The 23749-nt window shown below is 39.7% G+C and overlaps 1 protein-coding gene across 1 annotated transcript; it reads left to right on the forward strand.

Moving 5' to 3' along the window:
• Positions 1-4083: 4083 nt before the first annotated feature.
• Positions 4084-23749, forward strand: LOC117502559 (gastrula zinc finger protein XlCGF8.2DB-like). The gene is made up of 4 exons (XM_034161597.1): positions 4084-4318; positions 12999-13116; positions 22295-22526; positions 22578-23749. The coding sequence occupies exons 2-4, from the start codon at positions 13083-13085 to the stop codon at positions 23395-23397; spliced, it is 1086 nt and encodes a 361-aa protein (XP_034017488.1). The 5' UTR covers positions 4084-4318; positions 12999-13082; the 3' UTR covers positions 23398-23749.

Raw genomic sequence — 23749 nt, forward strand, 5'->3', positions numbered from 1 at the left:
CCAGATAGATGGATTTAAATTGACATGAGTTGTGGATCTTTGTATTGCTGTCAGTCGAGCGGACGGTTCTCTCCCAAGATGGCGAACTTAAATATCGCTGTATGGCGCTTCATGTCTACTCGTGTTTATTTAGCTCTATGGTCGCACAGACGGGTAGCGAGTCTACTGTGCATGTGCTTAAAACGCTACTTCCGGGTAGCATTTCCAGCCCTCGTCATATTGTGGATTTTGTTATTTTTAACTTTCTGACGTTATTTATATGAATAGTTATTAAAAGTCGAAATTGCCTGCGATTTTGATGGCACAGACGGAGTAACATCTCAGCGGGCATCTTTAAAGGTGACGTTAAATCGATGTGAAAAGAAACAGAAAAATTACGCTAGTTAGCTAGAAATGTCTGAGTTAAAGTTCTCAAAAACAGGATTTAGTTTAGAGGTTTTTGTGCGGAGTTTTAACACATCTGTTACTTTGGTTCATAACCGTTTGGGATCTGTCCTTAATGCACAAATACAAATCGAAATGTGCGCCTGATAAGTTTTTTTTGTTGTTTTTGTTTTGTTTTTTTGTTATTTTGCTTTTGTACACGACCACAGTGGAGTTGAAATTAAAGATCTGCTTGTAGTGTAACATTTTAAGTTCATTTCAAAGAATTTAATAAAAAAAAATCACAATAAAAATAAAGAATTTACAGCAATTTTCATGCACAGTTGGGTGATTCTTTAACTACGGGCACTATTGGCCTTGTAAATGTAATTTCCACCACACCATTGCCTTACAATATAAAGCGCCTTGGGGCAACTGTTTGTTGTGATTTGGCGCTATATACATGTGCTCTGATGTTGCTGTTTGTCTCCATAGAAACTACCCACACAATCTTTCATACAAACTTTTTAAAGGGACGTTATTGTTGTGGTGGAAATTACGGCAATAGTGTGGGACAACTACATTTCGTTTAAAAACATCACAACAGTTGTATGACATTGAATACCCCAATTATGTTTAGATTATTTTACTGATATCTTATTCAGAGATATTTTAAAACATTAGAAAAAGCGTTTGTTTACTATTCATTTTTATCATTGAAGATCATAAGTCTGGGTGTGGGACAAGCACAAAACGGCAATATTTGCATATAATGATGCTAAAAAAAGGTGAAAAAGTCATCATAGACTACTAGGACAAATTTCTTAAAACGCTTTCATTGTAAAGATAACTATAAAAGTGTGAAATTTCCCCTTTTCTCTTTTTTTCATAAAATATGATCAAGGGACATTTTTTGGCAGTATAGGGCCTTAGTGGTTAGCACTGTTGCCTCGCAGTAAGAAGATCATGGGATCGATGATATATGATACATTTAACTGAAATTGCAGATCCAAACAACCAATGATTTATAAAGGAAAATCATGGAAATCAATAGGGGTGCCCAAACTTTTACATACAACTGTAGCTGTTCTTCACTGAGGGCTTTATTTAAGTTGAGAACCATTTTTCTAGGGCACGGGCATGTCCCATCTGGAAGAGGCCCCAGGGCAGACCCAGGACACGCTGGAGGGACTACGTCTCGCAGCTTCCTTGGGAACGCCTCAGGGTTCCCCCGGAGGAGCTGGGGGAGGTGTGTGTGGATCGGGAGGTCTGGGCGGCTTTGCTTGAGCTGTTGCCCCGTGACCTGACCTCGGATGAAGCGGAAGAAACTGGATGGATGTTCAACAGTTTTTTGCCACAGAATCAATATGAAGCAATTGTGTTGAAATCGTTTTTTGAAGCGTTTGATACAATAAATATGGCGACATCTACTGACCAATCTTTAACATAGCACTTGTATGGAACAAAGGGCAAGATGTCATGAAACAGTAAGGCACTGCTATGTATGTTTAATAATATTTTATAATATTTAAGATTCTATGTGCATCTTTTTCACAATTTTTATTTAAAGACACTAATAATTGTGTTATAATGTGATTGTGCCATCATAAAATACTGTATGTAACAGAGATATAAACTGTGAAATGCTTAATCAGCTAGGGTCTGTTATGACCATAGTTTTACAAAATGAAGGTGATTTGGGGCTTCAAAGGTTTTTATTTAAGAGCCAGTGTTTATAAGAGTCAGGCAGGTTTCTATTAGAGGTTGATTCATGACCCCTTCAGATTTGGCCCCCAAAAAATTGTTTATGGGTAGATAGATACACGTTAGAAAGGAACAGAAATCACATTTTGTATCCTTGATAGGGTCCGTTGTTTTTTTTTGAGTGGGGTGTTCCTCTTGCAAAGAAGACAAGTTTGTATTGTTAGTGTATGATTAGCTTAATATAGTGAAACCTCAACATCACACGGACGTCAGTACCAGAAAAAGCATCAGTTTTGTCTCGCCCACCACAACTTGGGTCAGACTAAGAAATCCAGTGTCACCCATCCATCTGTTTCACTAAGTAATCATTAATAACTTTTCCTATCATAGGCCGTTTACAACAAAACTTGGATGGGACATGCAATTGGGACTTTGGGAACATTTGCGAACTTTGTGGTGGCATCAGCCATACTTTACGCTGTGGACTGCTGGGGCAGTGTAAGCTTTGAGAGGGACAGGAAGAGACTCGGTATATTAGTTAGAATGGCTGGCTCTATCCTGGAATGTACTCTGGACACAATAGAGGTGGTGGGTGAGAGGAGGATGTTAGCTAAGCTGACATCAATTATGGACAACCCCTCTCACCCCTACATGAAACTGTGGGAGCCTTAATTAGCTCTTTCAGTAATATACTGCTGCACACTCAGCGCAAAACAGAACGCCTCCACAGGTCATTCATCCCAACTGCTGTTAGATTGCATTATACGGTCTAACTGCTGATTTTTGCACTATTGACCATATATACACACACATATATATAATGTCTGTGTGTGTAAAATATGCATCCTTTTTATATTTTTTGCATTTTTTTTAATATAGTGGGTGTTAAATCTAAACCTGGTTTTTGTCAATTGAACTACTGTGCAATGAATTAAGAAGAGAATTTTCTTCCATCCAAGCTGTTAATGTTTTTATTTGTATGTTTTGACAAAATAAATGTTTTATGTGGCTCATCAATTCCACTAGTGGAATATTGGCACAGCGTCAGGACAATACCAGTTTTGCTGTAGGGTGGTCAGGCCAGCCCGAATAAACACTAGTGTCTCCATGTGGACCCACCTACCACAATGAAAATACACAAGAAAGGGTCTGGTGTGCTGCTGAGCAGGTGACAGTGGCCAGGGAACTTGAAGGAGAGTGATTGGGAGAAATGGCTTCCCTTATCTTTCAGAGTCCTGAGATCAGAGGTGTTTGACGATGCCAACATCTTTACAGGAGAAGGTCCCAGTCTTTGAGGTCCTGGTGCTTTCTGTCTTACTGCATGGTTGTGAAACTTGGAAGCTAAATGTGACCTAAGGCAGTGAGTACATGCTATTGGTATTCGTCTCTTCAGTAGATCCTTGGGTACTGCTGGAATGACGTATCAAACAAATGTTTCCCCTTGTTCCCTAATCCCCTAGTTGCTCCCTGTGTGTAGTGAGTACCTTGAATGGCAGCACGTTCACATTGTGGTGAATGTGAGGCATTAGTGTGTAAAGTGCTTTGAGCGTCTGATGCAGATGGAAAAGTGCTATATAAATGCAATCCATTTAGTCCATTTATCTGAATCGGAATGGTGTATTGTTGCTGGACCCTTGTGCTTGTCATAGGCTTTCCATTACAAACACCTTGTTGGAGCACAAGGACCACCAGAGCACCCTTGGTCATAGGTCGATGATCGATTGCGTTATCATGTCATCAGACTTGTGACCATGTGTCTTGGACATTCAGGTGAAAAGAACTGTCAGCTGAGCATCACCTGGTGATGACCCGGCTCAGATGAGATGGTAAGCCACCATCTGACCTAGATGGAAAGAACCTGTAGTGTTAAGTTTTGAAGTGATGTTGACTGCAAATCCTTTTGTTGTAGGAGTCTGCTCGACTCACTCCATTCCTGTATGTGGCAGTCGCGCACCACTCAGTTACCAAATGTCAATAAAGACGACAGAAGAAGACGAAGACGTCCGCGCTAGTGTTTTGTCCATCTCTGCGCATACTTTAGAATCCAGTTGGTCTCCAGGTTAACTGGTTTGTAACGATTAAAAAAAAGTGTTTAAAAAAGGGCAGACCCTTTGGGATAGTTTTGTTTGGCGCTTTTATTTGGGAACGCGCTGAATTTCAGGCAAATTATCACGGAAAACACGACACAGGCTATGCTAACAGCTAAGGCCTGAAATGCTAACAACAACGCCGAGTTCAACAAAGAACCGAGGTTTGTGTCAGACTTCCACTTCAACATCACTGAAGCGTCACACCACATGGTGCAGTGTACCGCGAAGTGCTGTTCTGTTGTTTCAATAGGTGTTTTTAATTCTCAAAGCTAAGCTAACGCTTAGAGCTAACAGGCCTGAAATATAATCCAGTGCCGAAGTTTCCCCTACAGTCTGAACATTTACAGATTTGAAGAGTCAACTGAAAAGTGACTGTAAGAAGCTTTAAACTTCCCAAATGGTACAAGCAGAAATATAACGCCGCCTTTTGACATTTCCATGACGACGTCGTGCACTCAAATTATTTGATAACAGGTCAGAACGTCCACAAGCAAAAAAGTCCACACTCTACTATAGTTATTATATAAAGTACGTTCTCTAAGCGTTTTCCCACGGAAAAAAATACACAGACGACTGTAACTCCTACATGTACTTGCCCTCGCACATTGGAAAAAATAGCTAATTTTTAAATTAACTTTTCGGTAAGTACAGTTTGACTGAGTGGTGCCACCTAGTGTCACCTGGTGAAAAGTCTGAGGAAATGATTCAAATATTTACGTTTAGGATATAGAGCTAAAACACACAAACTTACTATTCAGCCAAAATCCTTTATTTGTGGATTCTAATATCACAATACAGCAAGCGTATACAGAGTATTTACAAACAATACTACTGAGTAACCATGAATACAGTATACTTACAGATTTAACTTTGCCTGGTTATTACTACAGCCATGAACCGTGCAACATGTTCCCGAGCTGCGCAAGGACATTTTTAAATGCTACGGGAGCTGATCATTGTTTAGACAAGAAAACAATAAACTTTAAAATAAACCAGTACGGGAAACGTAAACCGCTAGTAAACAGTGCCTAACTGCTACTTCCGGTGTCTAACAGGAAGTTGTGCTTCTGCATCGCTTCTACAGCAGCATCCTCAGGAATAAGGTGGATAGAGCTATCTCAAATTTCAGATATGCATGAAAATTCAGTAAGGTGCATCTTATGTATTCCAATTCTAAGGTGGAACTGTGCTAGTATATAAAGGTATACCTAATATCTAAAAAGGAAGAGTAAAATAGGAGAGGAGAAAAGAGTAGAGTAGAGCCACTTAGGTGCCTGGTCTTGAGAACCAGGGATGGTAGGTTGAAAAGCTTTTTTATCCCATGGGAACTCTCCCCACCCACCCAAGCGGCTCAAGAAAAAAAGTATATATAATATAATAAATGATAAGACATAAGAAAGATAAGACATCACAGGAGAAGACTGTAGTATAGGTAATTTAGTATGTAGACTAGTAGTAAAATTAAATATAGTTAGTAGGCTAAGCTATAAATCTGGTATTTTATTATAGAAACAGAAGCTATGAGTGTACAGTAGTGTTCAGAATAATAGTAGTGGTATGTGACTAAAAAGATTAATCCAGGTTTTGTGTATATTTCTTATTGTTACATGGGAAACAAGGATTCAGTAGATTCTCACAAATCCAACAAGACCAAGCATTCATGATATGCACACTCTTAAGGCTATGAAATTGGGCTATTAGTAAAAAAAAAAATAGAAAAGGGGGTGTTCACAATAATAGTAGCATCTGCTGTTGACGCTACAAACTCAAAACTATTATGTTCAAACTGCTTTTTTAGCAATCCTGTGAATCACTAAACTAGTATTTAGTTGTATAACCACAGTTTTTCATGATTTCTTCACATCTGTGAGGCATGGAGTCAACCAACTTGTGGCACCTTTCAGCTGTTATTCCACTCCAAGATTCTTTAACAATATTCCACAATTCATTCACATTTCTTGGTTTTGCTTCAGAAACAGCTTTTTTGATGTCACCCCACAAGTTCTCAATTGGATTTAGGTCTGGGGATTGGGCAAGCCACTCCAAAACATTAATTTTGTTGGTTTGGAAGCACGATTTTGCTTGTTTACCCGTGTGCTTGGGGTCATTGTCTTGTTGAAACACCCATTTCAAGGGCATGTCCTCTTCAGCATAAGGCAACATGACCTCTTCAAGTATTTTGACATATCCAAACTGATCCATGATACCTGCTATGCGATATATAGGCCCAACACCATAGTAGGGGAAACATGCCCATATCATGATGCTTACACCACCATGCTTCACTGTCTTCACTGTGAACTGTGGCTTGAATTCAGAGTTTGGGGGTCATCTCACAAACTGTCTGCGGCCCTTGGACCCAAAAAGAACAATTTTACTCTCATCAGTCCACAAAATATTTCTCTATTTCTCTTTAGGCCAGTCGATGTGTTCTTTGGCAAATTGTAACCTCTTCTGCACATGTCTTTTATTTAACAGAGGGACTTTGCGGGGGATTCTTGCACATAAATTAGCTTCACACATGCGTCTTCTAACTGTCACAGCACTTTTGTCTGACTTAGTGCTTAGCTCAGATAAGATAATTATAGTGGGCGATTTTAACATCCACACAGATGCTGAGAATGACAGCCTCAACACTGCATTTAATCTATTATTAGACTCAATTGGCTTTGCTCAAAATGTAAATGAGTCCACCCACCACTTTACTCATATCTTAGATCTTGTTCTGACTTATGGTATGGAAATTGAAGACTTAACAGTATTCCCTGAAAACTCCCTTCAGTCTGATCATTTCTTAATGACATTTACATTTACTCTGATGGACTACCCAGCAGTGGGGAATAAGTTTCATTACACTAGAAGTCTTTCAGAAAGCGCTGTAACTAGGTTTAAGGATATGATTCCTTCTTTATGTTCTCTAATGCCATATACCAACACAGTGCAGAGTAGCTACCTAAACTCTGTAAGTGAGATAGAGTATCTCGTCAATAGTTTTACATCCTCATTGAAGACAACTTTGGATGCTGTAGCTCCTCTGAAAAAGAGCTTTATAACTCAAAAACTCGCAGCTTAAAGCAGATAACCCGTAAGTTGGAGAGGAAATGGCGTCTCACTAATTTAGAAGATCTTCACTTAGCCTGGAAAAAGAGTCTTTTGCTCTATAAAAAAGCCCTCCGTAAAGCTAGGACATCTTACTACTCATCACTAATTGAAGAAAATAAGAACAACCCCAGGTTTCTTTTCAGCACTGTAGCCAGGCTGACAAAGAGTCAGAGCTCTATTGAGCCGAGTATTCCTTTAACTTTAACTAGTAATGACTTCATGACTTTCTTTGCTAATAAAATTTTAACTATTAGAGAAAAAATTACTCATAACCATCCCAAAGACGTATCGTTATCTTTGGCTGCTTTCAGTGATGCCGGTATTTGGTTAGACTCTTTCTCTCAGATTGTTCTGTCTGAGTTATTTTCATTAGTTACTTCATCCAAACCATCAACATGTCTATTAGACCCCATTCCTACCAGGCTGCTCAAGGAAGCCCTACCATTATTTAATGCTTCGATCTTAAATATGATCAATCTATCTTTATTAGTTGGCTATGTACCACAGGCTTTTAAGGTGGCAGTAATTAAACCATTACTTAAAAAGCCATCACTTGACCCAGCTATCTTAGCTAATTATAGGCCAATCTCCAACCTTCCTTTTCTCTCAAAAATTCTTGAAAGGGTAGTTGTAAAACAGCTAACTGATCATCTGCAGAGGAATGGTCTATTTGAAGAGTTTCAGTCAGGTTTTAGAATTCATCATAGTACAGAAACAGCATTAGTGAAGGTTACAAATGATCTTCTTATGGCCTCAGACAGTGGACTCATCTCTGTGCTTGTTCTGTTAGACCTCAGTGCTGCTTTTGATACTGTTGACCATAAAATTTTATTACAGAGATTAGAGCATGCCATATGTATTAAAGGCACTGCGCTGCGGTGGTTTGAATCATATTTATCTAATAGATTACAATTTGTTCATGTAAATGGGGAATCTTCTTCACAGACTAAGGTTAATTATGGTGTTCCACAAGGTTCTGTGCTAGGACCAATTTTATTCACTTTATACATGCTTCCCTTAGGCAGTATTATTAGACGGCATTGCTTAAATTTTCATTGTTACGCAGATGATACCCAGCTTTATCTATCCATGAAGCCAGAGGATACACACCAATTAGCTAAACTGCAGGATTGTCTTACAGACAAAGACATGGATGACCTCTAATTTCCTGCTTTTAAACTCAGATAAAACTGAAGTTATTGTACTTGGCCCCACAAATCTTAGAAACATGGTGTCTAACCAGATCCTTACTCTGGATGGCATTACCCTGACCTCTAGTAATACTGTGAGAAATCTTGGAGTCATTTTTGATCAGGATATGTCATTCAAAGCGCATATTAAACAAATATGTAGGACTGCTTTCTTGCATTTACGCAATATCTCTAAAATTAGAAAGGTCTTGTCTCAGAGTGATGCTGAAAAACTAATTCATGCATTTATTTCCTCTAGGCTGGACTATTGTAATTCATTATTATCAGGCTGTCCTAAAAGTTCCCTGAAAAGCCTTCAGTTAATTTCAAAATGCTGCAGCTAGAGTACTAACAGGGACTAGAAGGAGAGAGCATATCTCACCCATATTGGCCTCTCTTCATTGGCTTCCTGTTAATTCTAGAATAGAATTTAAAATTCTTCTTCTTACTTATAAGGTTTTGAATAATCAAGTCCCATCTTATCTTAGGGACCTCATAGTACCATATCACCCCAGTAGAGCGCTTCGCTCTCAGACTGCAGGCTTACTTGTAGTTCCTAGGGTTTTTAAGAGTAGAATGGGAGGCAGAGCCTTCAGCTTTCAGGCTCCTCTCCTGTGGAACCAGCTCCCAATTCAGATCAGGGAGACAGACACCCTCTCTACTTTTAAGATGAGGCTTAAAACTTTCCTTTTTGCTAAAGCTTATAGTTACGGCTGGATCAGGTGACCCTGAACCATCCCTTAGTTATGCTGCTATAGACTTAGACTGCTGGGGGGTTCCCATGATGCACTGAGTGTTTCTTTCTCTTTTTGCTCTGTATGCACCACTCTGCATTTAATCATTAGTGATTGATCTCTGCTCCCCTCCACAGCATGTCTTTTTCCTGGTTCTCTCCCTCAGCCCCAACCAGTCCCAGCAGAAGACTGCCCCTCCCTGAGCCTGGTTCTGCTGGAGGTTTCTTCCTGTTAAAAGGGAGTTTTTCCTTCCCACTGTCACCAAGTGCTTGCTCACAGGGGGTCATTTTGACCGTTGGGGTTTTTACGTAATTATTGTATGGCCTTGCCTTACAATATAAAGCGCCTTAGGGCAACTGTTTGTTGTGATTTGGTGCTATATAAATAAAATTGATTGATTGATTGATGAATTTTTATTTTATTATTTTTTAAGTAACTCCAGACTGTCTTTGATCATCCTGTAGCTGATCAATGGGTGAGCCTTTGCCATTCTGGTTATTCTTCTATCCATTTTGATGGTTTTCCGTTTTCTTCCACGTGTCTCTGGTTTTTTTTTTGTCCATTTTAAAGCATTGGAGATCACTGTAGATGAACAGCCTATAATTTTTTGCACCTGCGTATAAGTTTTCCCCTCTCCAATCAACTTTTTAATCAAACTCCACTGTTCTTCTGAACAATGTCTTGAACGTCCCATTTTCCTCAGGCTTTCAAAGAAAAAAGCATGTTCAACAGGTGCTGGCTTCATCCTTAAATAGGGGACACCTGATTGACACCTGTTTGTTCCACAAAATTGACCAACTCACTGACTGAATGCCACACTACTATTATTGTGAACACCCCCTTTTCTACTTTTTTTTTTTTTTACTAATAGACCAATTTCATAGCCTTAAGAGTGTGCATATCATGAATGCTTGGTCTTGTTGGATTTGTGAGACTCTACTGAATCCACTGGTACCTTATTTCCCATGTAACAATAAGAAATATACTCAAAACCTGGATTAATCTTTTTAGTCACATAGCACTACTATTATTCTGAACACTACTGTATGAGTGTATTGGTATTTATCTAAAGTAACTCTGCTAGTATACTATAGGAAAATAAAAAGTATAATCATTATGCTATCAAATGGAAATTTAAGTACTTAAGTACTATATGTTGATATCATTAAAAGAACACAAACTGATGAATCATTAAAAATCTACACCATGTAAAATAAAATTGTAAATAATGAAAATAAGCTAGCTATAGTAGAAGAGCTAAATTAGCCGTTAATAAGCCAACCATACCCAGCAAGCTAACACGATAAACAAAAATGGTAATTAGTGTATCAAGTATAATAGCGTAGTTAAACCTACAATAACGGTATTAACAAATACATATAAAATTAATGTGGACAAAGTATGAATTAATGTGGGTTATCAAACAGAAAAGAACCAACTGTTTTGTAAGCTACGATAAACGTTGCTACAGCCGGTTAGATAAGCTAATGTTAGCTGTTAGGTATAACAAATTGTACCCCACTCCTCCAATATGTTATTCTACAAATTCAAACTATGTAGACGTTTTGGCATTTGGATATTTTAGGTGTGAGCCTTATGTTGTGGACTTTTTGGTTTCTGGATATTTTGACTAGAAAGCAAATATTTGGGCCTACTTGTGCACCATTCAGAAATTAGATTTCCATCCATTTGGCTTGCATAGTTTAAAGTAAACCAGGAAAGTTGACATGCAGCATATTTGTCAGTGAAAAAAAAGAGACCCTTTGTATGAAAACAAAACAAACTTTATTTGTGATAAATAGATTAATCTGGTTTCATCACAGTCAGTCACTCTGGTTTGTGTGCAACTGATCTCACAAGTGAAGCAGTGTTGGTCCCGATGGTTCCAAGACATTTTGCACATTGCTTTGGTTCAGTTTCACTCCTAATACATAATTGTGTAGTATTATTAAATTGGTAAGGCGGTGGTTGTTTGGTTTGTTTTATTATTACGGCATCGCTATTGATAGAGTACCAGATTCCTTTTCTTGTTGGCATCCAGTAACTCTGTGATCATACAGCATCCACTAAGAAGCTGCCATGATTATTGTGAGATAAACAGGACACAGTTGACAAATTTCAAGCACAGAACTTAGAGTTAAGGTTTGGGTTTAAAACTGTGATGCTGAGTAGTTTAAATAACAATGAGTGCTGTACTTATAGAAATTTGCAGTTTGTGTACGGTACAGTACCTATTCTCGAGGTCGGCGAGCTCTGTCATTTTGGCAAAACGGCCAATCCGAAGGACAGAATTTGTGGCTGCTCAGTGAAAACATGCTTGGTCTCTATGTTGTACTGTTGAAATCAGCCGTTTTTTTAATTGTCTCTAACTTTCGTCTAACGGCCAGCTGACAGCTATCATTGCCTGGAATGATTCTGACCCCTTTGAAAAGTGACCAGATTACATGTATTTGTATTGAGTTCGGTGATGATTTCACTGACAAAACCCGGCCCCTTGAGGTCAAATTTCAATTTATTTTCAATTATATAGCACCAAGACAGCATGGTGGCTTAGTGGTTAGCACTGTTGCCTCACAGCGAGAAGGTCATGGGTTCATTCTCGCCTGTGGCCTTTCTGTGTGGAGTTTGCATGTTCTCCCCGTGTTTGCGTGGGTTTCCGCCGGGTGCTCTGGTTTCCTCCCCCCCATCCGAAGACATGCGGGTTAGGTGGACTGGACTCTTTAAATTGTCCATAGGTGTGCGTGTGGGTGTGAATGTGTTTGTCTATCTGTTTGTGGCCCAGCGACAGACTGGCGTCCTGTCCTGGGTGTACCCTGCCTCACGCTCTATGACTGCTGAGATAGGCTCCAGCCCCCCGCGACCCTTGATTGGACTAAGCGGTTGAAGGTGTGTGTGTGTGTGTGTGTGTGTGTGTGTGTGTGTGTGTGTGTGTGTGTGTGTGTGTGTGTGTGTGTGTGTGTGTGTGTGTGTGTGTGTGTGTGTGTGTGTGTGTGGGGTGGGGGGGCACCAAATCACAACAAAGTTACCTCAAGGCACTTCACACAAGTAAGGTCTTACCTCGCCAAACCCCAGAGCAAGCACACAGGTGACAGTGGTAAGAAAAAACTACCTCTGATGATTTGAGGAAGAGACCTCAAGCAGACCAGACTCAAAGGGGTGACCCTCTGCTTGGGCCATTTAAAATTTCAGTGTTGTGGGAACTCTAGACTATATATTTAATAGTAAGTCTATATTTAATAGTAGTATAATATATAATAGTAATAGCGAGGTTTGAAGCAGGAACCTTCTGAAACCAAGTGCACTAACCACTTGACCACCACCCCTACGATACATGCATATTTAATAAAGGAGCAAAATGAAGAATTATTTTTCTCAGCTGTTGCTGAGGTCAGGGCCGATATGACTTTAAAATTAAAAGTTTTTTTTTTTTTTATAAATCAGTACTTAAAACATCACTGAAATATGAAATCAGTACTATTAATTAATGTACTTGTACATGTTGTATGTGCACCTTTATGTTTTAACATGTCAATAAATATTATCACTAATGATATTATTTGTATAGTCTCATTTAGAAGAGTGAAAAAATAAAAAAAAATTAAAAAGTCAACTTTTTAATCAGTTAAATCAGTACAAGTTTATTTAAATTGAAAAAAATGACTTTTTAGGGAATTTTTTTTTCACAGCCCTGGTTAAGGTGAGCATATTTCATAAAGTATTTATTTTAGTGGTAATGCTCAGTCGGGCAAGAAGCTCTTTTGAAATTAATGAATTTAGTCTTTTATATTTTTTGTCTGTTGTACAATCATCCTCAGGTATTCACACCTCAGATGTCTTAACAGTTGATATCTCGGTCATCAAGACTCTCAGAGAGCCGGACCTGTCTGTGGTCATCCTACATGTCACCTGCCAAGCAATCCACAAGTACCTCAGGTCAGCTGCTTCCTACTTTTACATGTTTCTTCTTCTTCTTCTTCAGTGCAGAGGTAGTCTTATTACTGAACTAATTTATTTTGGCTTCTGCCATTTTGTCACTATAGATCTGATATTGAGATGTGTTGATTTGCCACAAATGCTCTTCCACGGAGACATAAATGGCACAGTGGTGCAAGTAATACTGTCACCTCATGGCAAGGTCCTGTGCTTGAATCTAGGGTTCAGGTTCTGTGTCTGGATTTTCTCCATTTTCAAGTTGACCCACAGTCGTCATCTTTTTCTTCTGTGTTTTTTTTTTTTTTTTTTTTGGTGGATCGATGTTTGCCCAGAAAATAGAAACTCTGTTTCCTTTAGTTGTGTAATAGATAGCAGCTGGTCCATGATCCATATGGCGCACTTTTCGTGATTCGCACACAGGTGAATTGAGAGTTAATTGCGTATTTGACATAAGTGTGATCTTAGTGTTATGGTGATTTGCTTTTAGAGTCAGAACTGTGTTCATTTCTGTCCATTCATGGTATGATCACAGTGTAGGGACACGAGCTGAGTGTACATGTCATTCAATTCTGAACACACTGTGAAAAAAGTACCCAACTTCAGTGATGGTCCTGGGGCTGCTAGATGCAGCATTCCTGCAATGATTTAAAGCCACACTGATAAATCAGCTGTGCCGTATAGATTAAAAACTCTTATCAAATCCAGTAAGAATCAACCCGATAAAAGTGGGGTTTTTTTTTTCTGATTATTCAGTTTGATTATTCACTTCGCTTCAACCCTCTGGAGTCTTGGGTATAACTGGGTGTTTCTGACTACTTTTGGTTTTACCTTCATAATTTACCTTAAAAACTTGACCTTGCCTTGTTTGGTGTCATTTTTTCTTCAGCACAACCTCACCTGTGTGACTTTACAGTTTTTATTTCATTCTGACGTACTGTGTTAAAAATGTGACCCTAAATTCACCTCAATACCTAAAATTCAAATCAGGAAAAGTTTTTTTTTTTTTTACTGTGAAAAGCAGAAATATGTTTAACAAACCAGAGGTGATTTTAGACTTCCAGTTTTAGGGGTGCTTAGCACATTTTTAAAATTTTTAAAATCTAGATGTCCAGAAATACAATTTCCTATGATTTCAGAGTGAAAACATTGCCTGTAAAAGCTGCATTTGTCAAAATGATAAAAAACAAACAAAAAAAAAAAAACAATATTAGCAATGGATAATGGCCCATACATAAGATTCCTGCATTCTGGTGCAGTTTATATAACAAATAATTGAATCTCCTAATGTGGTGAGGGCAAATAGTAATTGCAACTTAGGAGCAGGTCTGAAATATTCAGAGGCTGAGTAAAGTATATTATCCTTGTTTTTATATTAGTCTTATGAGCCTATAGTTATTGAAGATTTTTTTATTTCATCTTAACAGATTATTATGTCATAGTACTTAGTACAGAACACTCACCCTGGTATCACTTTCAATTACATTTAGACAGTTTTAGGCATTACTTAGATTGTGTTTTAGTTTTGGCTATTCACTTATTAATTCTACAAACTGATTGTCTCGGTTTTTCTGGCAGCACGCACATCCATGTTGTAAGTCATAAAAATACAGTAGTTGCAGTTGTTATGATCAGTGAGGTTTAGTGCCGTGTGCAGGAGGACCTGGTTTAGCACAGCTAGAGCAGCACTCCACTATAAGGCTGGATGGAGAACACAGATGGTATACTGCACATAAATGGGTTCAGGATAAGAAATATATGAATATGAATTATTTATTGAATTAACAGCAAAGCATAGAAAGGACAGACAAGATCTAATGAAGTCCTTAAAAGTAAGAAAAAGAAAAATGTGTGACTTAAAAGTCAGAATTCATACCAAAACACCAGTAACACAAGTAAGACACCTCCACAGTCTGATGCACATATTCAATTTACCCTTAGCTTCACTTTCCATCCTTTGCTATTCTCAATGTCTATATCTACTATCACATAAGGTCTATAGAGTGCACAAACCTCACCTGAAGCTTTTTTTGCTTTTGAAAAAAATGCTCTGATATCCATCGCTGCACTGCAGGTTTGCACACTTACTGCCAACAAATAAAAACACAAAATGAGTTTTATGATTTATGCATTTTTAGCAGGAATTTTAAATTATTCACTTATTATCATGCTGTGCATTAAACTTTGTGGTAAAGTTTACTGTCTTAATTCTGAAATGCTTAGTTAAGGACCTTAACTAAGCATTTAAGGTCAGATCTGTGTACATGGTATTTGATGTAGGAGAGTGATTTGTTAATGGAAGCTACACAGATTGAAGGGCGAGCACCATTTAGTAGCTGACAAGAGGATTTAGTTGAAAAAAAAAAGACAACACTGAATCAGTCTTACATTTGACTACACACAGCGCACACTTTGTAGAGCAATATACTGTGTTTAGCGATAGCTAGCTAGGTGAGTAAAATAAGCACTTGCTCTTCATTCAGACATAAAATGTGAATAAATACCTTGCAAAAATCACTTAGTGCGGCTGGATGAGGTTACACCAGCGCTCACAGGACAGCGCCTCTGCTAAATGAGCACCACCCTCAGCAGCACCACGTGACACAAACACATGCCAGAGCAGAGAGAGAGATGAATGTAGGCGCAAACCATTTTTATAACTTCGAATGCAAATATAAATTGTAAATTTCAAAAACATGTAAAAATGTAGCATAAACAATTCACATTAAAATGCAGGAAATGCTTGAGGCTTTTTTTTGTGGCTATAAGATGCCACACAAATTATGTTTGTGTCACTTAGAAAAACAATTCCTGTCCAAGGCACATCACAAGCCCCAAAATTTGTACAGATATTCCACTGTAATATCCATGTGTATTTTCCCCTAATGTGTATTTTTCTTGTTGTAGCATTTTTTTTTATTGGTGTTGCTACAGACTGTCCTGACTGTGTTAGTGGCCAAAAAAAAAAAAAAAAAAAAAAAAAAAAGTCCGTGCAAACACAGAAACGGCACAACGATGAACAAACAGGGTAAAATGAACGTTGCAACATCAATTCATGAAACTACTAACCATTCACATGAAAGTGGTTGCTCAGCATTCATTCAGATCAGTGGACCTGGTGCTCTCGAAAAAAGTCAGCAATAAGTTGGAGCTTCAGGACTTTTTACAAGCTCATGGATTTGTGCACAAGCGTCACCTGTGCCGCCCAGTTCAGTGCTCCGTATAGAGAGGAGGCAACACACTTCACAGTTTGCTCTCTGTACCAGAGAATGTGCGTGCAGAAATCTCCGCTGCCCTCTTTTTACAGGAAAACTATCATTTCTCTATGTTAATTACCGACCCTGCAGCGGGTCTGTAATCAACCGCTTCTGCAGCGGCTGTGCTTGAAGCAACGAAGCAGTGCTCCGACCCGCTGCTTCGTTGGTTCTGTTTCGCTGCTTTTCAGAAGCGGCAAGTCCGCATCTGTGCCAAACACAGACTGAAAGTACCAAAATCCAACTGGAATTGGCAAGGAGCAGAAAAGGGGAGTTGTGGTAGATGTACAACCCCTGGCAAAAATTATGGAATCACCGGCCTCGGAGGATGTTCATTCAGTTGTTTAATTTTGCAGAAAAAAAAGCAGATCACAGACATGACACAAAACTAAAGTAATTTCAAATGGCAACTTTCTGGCTTTAAGAAACACTATTAGAAATCAGGAAAAAAAATTGTGGCAGTCAGTAACGGTTACTTTTTTAGACCAAGCAGAGGGAAAAAAATATGGAATCACTCAATTCTGAGGAATAAATTATGGAATCACCCAGTAAATTTTCATCCCCAAAACTAACACCTGCATCAAATCAGATCTACTCGTTAGTCTGCATCTAAAAAGGAGTGATCACACCTTGGAGAGCTGTTGCACCAAGTGGACTGACATGAATCATGGCTCCAACACGAGAGATGTCAGGTGAAACAAAGGAGAGGATTATCAAACTCTTAAGAGGGTAAATCATCACGCAATGTTGCAAAAGATGTTGGTTGTTCACAGTCAGCTGTGTCTAAAATCTGGACCAAATACAAACAACATGGGAAGGTTGTTAAAGGCAACCATACTGGTAGACCAAGGAAGACATCAAAGCGTCAAGACAGAAAACTTAAAGCAATATGTCTCAAAAATCGAAAATGCACAACAAAACAAATGAGGAACGAATGGGAAGAAACTGGAGTCAACGTCTGTGACCGAACTGTAAGAAACCGCCTAAAGGAAATGGGATTTACATACAGAAAAGCTAAACGAAAGCCATCATTAACGCCAAACAGAAAAAAAACAAGGTTACAATGGGCTAAGGAAAAGCAATCGTGGACTGTGGATGACTGGATGAAAGTTATATTCAGTGATGAATCTCGAATCTGCATTGGGCAAGGTGATGATGCTGGAACTTTTGTTTGGTGCCGTTCCAATAAGATTTATAAAGATGACTGCCTGAAGAGAACATGTAAATTTCCACAGTCATTTATGATATGGGGCTGCATGTCAGGTAAAGGCACTGGGGAGATGGCTGTCATTACATCATCAATAAATGCACATGTTGGGGCAGGTCCAGCTCATGCACAATCACAGTCGGATAATCACATGACTGAAAAGTAACCGGAATCCATCTGAAATCCACCTTTAAGCCGCCCTGTGAGACCAACACCGAGGTGGTTTTGTGCCGCGCCATTAGCGGCACGGTGGCGCGTCCCTCCGCTTCTTTTTCCATGAAAAAAATCTCCTGTAACAGTGGAATGTGCCGACAAAGTGCTGATGTCCAAATCTTCTGCCTTTTTGTGAAAGTCAGACGAGTTCCCGGATCAACAAAGCTTTCACGTTGGAAATGATCTGGTTGTTCCAGCGGGGTATGAGCCTGTCGATGGGGGCTGGGAGCGCGCTGCGCTCTCAGCAGTTGTAGGCGGTCTTTAAACCGTCTGGATCACTCTTTAATCTGTATAATCCCCATAAAATCGTCCCTGAAAGCCATATTAATTTTCCGAACGGTGTCCACCTGGAGGTCTCTCACAGTTTCTGGAAAAAAATTGATGCAGCAAAGCTCCAAATCGTTCAGACATTTATTCGCAATAAAAAAAAATGACGAGAGGGGTGGACCAGTGCTCACACAAAGCCTGCTCACAGGCGAATGACGCAACCGACAGGCGTGAAAAAAACTCACGCATGCGCACGAAGGTTCAAGCTTGGTTGATGCAATCACACGTGTTTCAAATCCATATGGTTTTTAAAAAAAATAAAAAGGTTGGATACTTTTCTAACAGACCTGGTACGACGCGCACATTGTGTGAACAGGACATGCCATCAGAACCGCGTGGGTAGAGAAAGCGGAAAGAGAAGTAAAGGCAGCTCCACGGTTTGGTTTTGTTGTGTGTGGGGTTTTTTTTTTTTTTACGTTCTCTCGGGTTAAAATCCTCTCTGCTCCACGCTCACTGTCTCAAGCGCACTGATGGTTCCCTCGCTCGCAGTCTGCAGCCAGTTGACTCTGTGCACGCGCACACACACACACACACACGCCGACAGCTCCGTCGGTAAACTGCGCATTTTAAACGGCTTTGAACAAGACGGCCACTTTTTTCCCAAAATTTGAACGTCCAAATGGCGGCAGGACGGCTCGCTGCCTAAAACTGTGAATTGAGAGAAAAAGAAAGTCTTAAATAAAATAAACGACTCGTTGACTAATAAATTAGTTGTTGACGGTTCGTGACTAGTCGACTAGTTGTGGCAGCCCTAACTGTGCACTGACACTCCTCTTCCAACCTGATGGAACTTGAGAAGTGCTACAAAGGTGAATGGGCAAAAACTGCCAAAGCTTGTGCGCCAAGCTTGTGGCATCATATTCAAGAAGACTTGAGGCTGTAATTGCTGCCAGAGGTGCATCAACAAAGTATCGAGCAAAAGGCGTGAATACTTATGTATATGTGATTTTATAAATTTGCAAAAATAATAATTAAAAAACTTATTACATGTTGTCATTATGGAGTATTGTGAGTAAAGCCCCTTTCACACTGGCACAAACGTAGAGCTGCGTATTGTGCCGTAACGTCTATGCCGAGTTGAGCAGCTCTATGTCAAGTTTGATCACGGTGCAATCATCAGTGTGCTCATCAGACGCCCTAATCAGTCAGGTCTGATCAAACCTGAATAAGCGCTGTGACTCTTTAAAAGCACCGTCGCTGCATAACGGTACGATCATCAGACGCCCTGATCGATCAGGTCTGATCAAACCTGAATAAGCCCTGTGACTCTTTAAAATAAAATTCTTCGCTGCATGTCGGTGCGCTCATCAGACACCCTGATCGATCAGATCTGATCAAATTAGCGGACCTGATCTGAGCAACTGGAGCTTTAAAAGTTTAGTGTCACAGCGCTTTATTCAAGGCAGCCTTTCCCACAGCCAGACTAAGCAGCATTCCGTACACAATGAAAATGATCCACCAAGACAAAATAAATAAATAAAATAATTTTAACTACTCTGTTTCTGACCTGCACCACACTGTGCAGTAGAGACAAGAGCGCACTTCCGCAGATGCAGAAAATAGCAGCTGTGGCTACATACGTGGCAGTAATGCAGCTGTAAAAACTTCATAATACAGTCCACTGTTTTCCAAGCAGAACAATGTGTTCTGCACAGCCGACAGAAGTGAACTGAAAAAGAGTTGAATTGGTTTTAAATAGTGGCAAGGGCTCGTACACGCGACTGTGTGCACATATTAAAAAGCAAACACACACAGCTGCAAGCAAATCTACAAACGCAACAAACGTGGAAACAGGCTGAGTATGCACACATTTCGGGCTCATTACTTAAATGAAACACAACACCACAATACACACCTCTACGTTTGCGCCAGTGTGAAAGGGGCTTAAGATTTTGAGGGGAAAAAATGAATTTACTCCATATTGGAATAAGACTGTACCATAACAAAATGTGGAAAAAGTGAAGTGCCGTCAGAGCAATAGGTGGCTGTGATGCACCATTAAGGTAAATGCCAACTGCCATGAAGTGGGAAGAGAATGACACCACTCTTGTTAGAGAAACCAATGGCTAACTGATTTAAAAAATAATAAGTTCTCACATTATATGTCTAATTTAAATTTTACAGAAAATGTGTGCCCTTGCCACAGGTATTAAAGGCACTGCGCTGCGGTGGTTTGAATCATATTTATCTAATAGATTACAATTTGTTCATGTAAATGGGGAATCTTCTTCACAGACTAAGGTTAATTATTGAGTTCCACAAGGTTCTGTGCTAGGACCAATTTTATTCACTTTATACATGCTTCCCTTAGGCAGTATTATTAGACGGCATTGCTTAAATTTTCATTGTTATGCAGATGATATCCAGCTTTATCTATCCATGAAGCCAGAGGACATACACCAATTAGCTAAACTGCAGGATTGTCTTACAGACATAAAGACATGGATGACCTCTAATTTCCTGCTTTTAAACTCAGATAAAACTGAAGTTATTGTACTTGGCCCCACAAATCTTATAAACATGGTGTCTAACCAGATCCTTACTCTGGATGGCATTACCCTGACCTCTAGTAATACTGTGAGAAATCTTGGAGTCATTTTTGATCAGGATATGTCATTCAATGCGCATATTAAACAAATATGTAGGACTGCTTTTTTGCATTTACGCAATATCTCTAAAATTAGAAAGGTCTTGTCTCAGAGTGATGCTGAAAAACTAATTCATGCATTTATTTCCTCTAGGCTGGACTATTGTAATTCATTATTATCAGGTTGTCCTAAAAGTTCCCTGAAAAGCCTTCAGTTAATTCAAAATGCTGCAGCTAGAGTACTAACGGGGACTAGAAGGAGAGAGCATATCTCACCCATATTGGCCTCTCTTCATTGGCTTCCTGTTAATTCTAGAATAGAATTTAAAATTCTTCTTACTTATAAGGTTTTGAATAATCAGGTCCCATCTTAGGGACCTCATAGTACCATATCACCCCAATAGAGCGCTTCGCTCTCAGACTGCAGGCTTACTTGTAGTTCCTAGGGTTTGTAAGAGTAGAATGGGAGGCAGAGCCTTCAGCTTTCAGGCTCCTCTCCTGTGGAACCAGCTCCCAATTCAGATCAGGGAGACAGACACCCTCTCTACTTTTAAGATTAGGCTTAAAACTTTCCTTTTTGCTAAAGCTTATAGTTAGGGCTGGATCAGGTGACCCTGAACCATCCCTTAGTTATGCTGCTATAGACTTAGACTGCTGGGGGGTTCCCATGATGCACTGAGTGTTTCTTTCTCTTTTTGCTCTGTATGCACCACTCTGCATGTAATCATTAGTGATTGATCTCTGCTCCCCTCCACAGCATGTCTTTTTCCTGGTTCTCTCCCTCAGCCCCAACCAGTCCCAGCAGAAGACTGCCTCTCCCTGAGCCTGGTTCTGCTGGAGGTTTCTTCCTGTTAAAAGGGAGTTTTTCCTTCCCACTGTCGCCAAGTGCTTGCTCACAGGGGGTCGTTTTGACCGTTGGGGTTTTTACGCTCAATCTCCCGGAATGTGACAGGGTGACCCGGTGTCGCAGACTGAACGGTCTCCCCCTAAAAATCGGTCCACCTGCCTTCATTGCGCATGCGTCATTTCGGACCACAGCAGCACATCTGAGACAGTCTCTTCACCCAAAGCAATCAAATAGATTAATAGGATTATTAACTATCAGCAAGGTAAAACCTCTTAAATCATTCTAAAGTCAGTTTTAAGCAGAAACTTGGCAAAACTCCGTGACGTTTTGAAATGACCTAAGAGCAGTGAATGCATCAGCTAGCAGCTTGTGTAGCCATGGCGCTCTGATCGTTTCATCTGTCTTTTATGATGAAATAATCCTGAATTCATGTGGAAATGATTGTTGTACAAAAACTTCAGATATCTGTCGCTGAGATATAGGTGATGACTGGAGTGCAGTTTTAAGCAAAAACGAGGTGATAGTCCATGAACCGTGGCTAATGACGCATGTGCAGTGAAGGCAGGGGGGCTGATTTTTAGGGGAGGCCATTCGGTCGGCGACACCTGTACCCTCTGCCTGATTTTATATGGAATGACCTTAATAGGAAATTATATACAGATTTGTTCATAAGTTTTTTCAGGTGGTTGTTTTAATGATTACTGTTACTAATTTTATCATCTTATTTCCAGTTTTTTCTCCCACAGACATGCAGCAATTGCAACCATGTAAAGAAGAAAATTTCCTTTGGCAGCAGGAGTGCAATCTCAGTAACATTAAAGAAGAGCAATGGAATCACTGGATAAATCAGGAGGAACAGCAACATCACTGGCTGAATGAAGGTACTATCACAGATTTCCCTGTGAAGATTGAAAATGATGAAGAAAAGCCACAGTCATCACAGGTTCATCAAAGCCAAACTGATGAAAACTCCAAGGCAAAACCTCCAGGCATCAGCTCACCTGGTGACAGAACGCTGGCAGCACAAGCTGATGGGGAGGACTATGGAGGACAACTACTTAGCAACTACAGTTTACGACCAGATGCTGATAAGAACTCAGGAACAGAGAGTGATGATAGTTTTGAATGGTATCCCACACAGAACCTTTGTTCACGTTCATACCGTTTGAAAGACAGTGATATTTCTGTTAGCGATAGCAGGTGTAAAGTTGCTCAGGCAAATAAGAAATCATTTAGCTGCTCTGAGTGCGGCAAAAGCTTTGGAAAAATGAGCAATTTGAATATACACATGAGAATTCATACAGGAGAAAAACCATTTGGCTGCTCTCAGTGTGGGCAAAGATTTAGAAGAAAGGACTTTCGGAACATACACATGAGAATTCATACAGGAGAACAACCTTTTGGCTGTTGTGAGTGTTTTAAAAGCTTTCGTGAAAAGAGTAATCTCAATAAGCACATGAAAAGTCACACAGGAGAGAAATCATTTCACTGTTCTGAATGTGATAAAAGATTTGGGTTTAAGAGCTGTTTGAGCCAACATATGAGAATTCATACAGGGCAGAAGCCATATGGTTGTTCTGAGTGTGGTAAAAGTTTTAGACAAAAGGGTAATCTCAACAAACACATGACAATTCATACAGGAGAGAAACCAGTTGGATGTTCTGTGTGTGGGAAAAGATTTGGACACAAGGGTAATCTGAACACACACATGAGAATTCATACAGGGCAGAAACCTTTTGTCTGTCCTGTGTGTGGGAAAAGGTTTGGGCACAAGAGCAATTTGAACACACACATGAGAACTCATACAGGGAGCATGAGCCAGCACCAGTCTCATCCACTGGAAAAATAACCATCTTGTTCAACAAAGAGATCCCAGCAGGAAGACAGTTCCCAGTTCCTTGCATACTTTTCAGTGTAGATATTTACAGATCTTATTGTGTTGGGATGTATAATGTCCGTCTGCCATGAGGATCTGACATGCTGACCTTCTCAACTGCCGATTCTGTCATACTCAGCTGTATGACAGAATCGGCGTTGATCATTTTGTGAAATTCCTGACATTTTTTTAAAACTATTTGTTAAAAGTCCCTAATCTTGTGCTCCAACCAGGGCTGTAGCCACGGTGGGCAACCCCCATGGCACTGCAAATTTCCACCCAGCTCTCAGGTTCAAATTGGCTGTCCCACCCAGCACAGAATTTC

The sequence above is a fragment of the Thalassophryne amazonica genome, chromosome 21 (assembly GCF_902500255.1).
Source record: "Thalassophryne amazonica chromosome 21, fThaAma1.1, whole genome shotgun sequence".
Taxonomy (NCBI): domain Eukaryota; kingdom Metazoa; phylum Chordata; class Actinopteri; order Batrachoidiformes; family Batrachoididae; genus Thalassophryne; species Thalassophryne amazonica.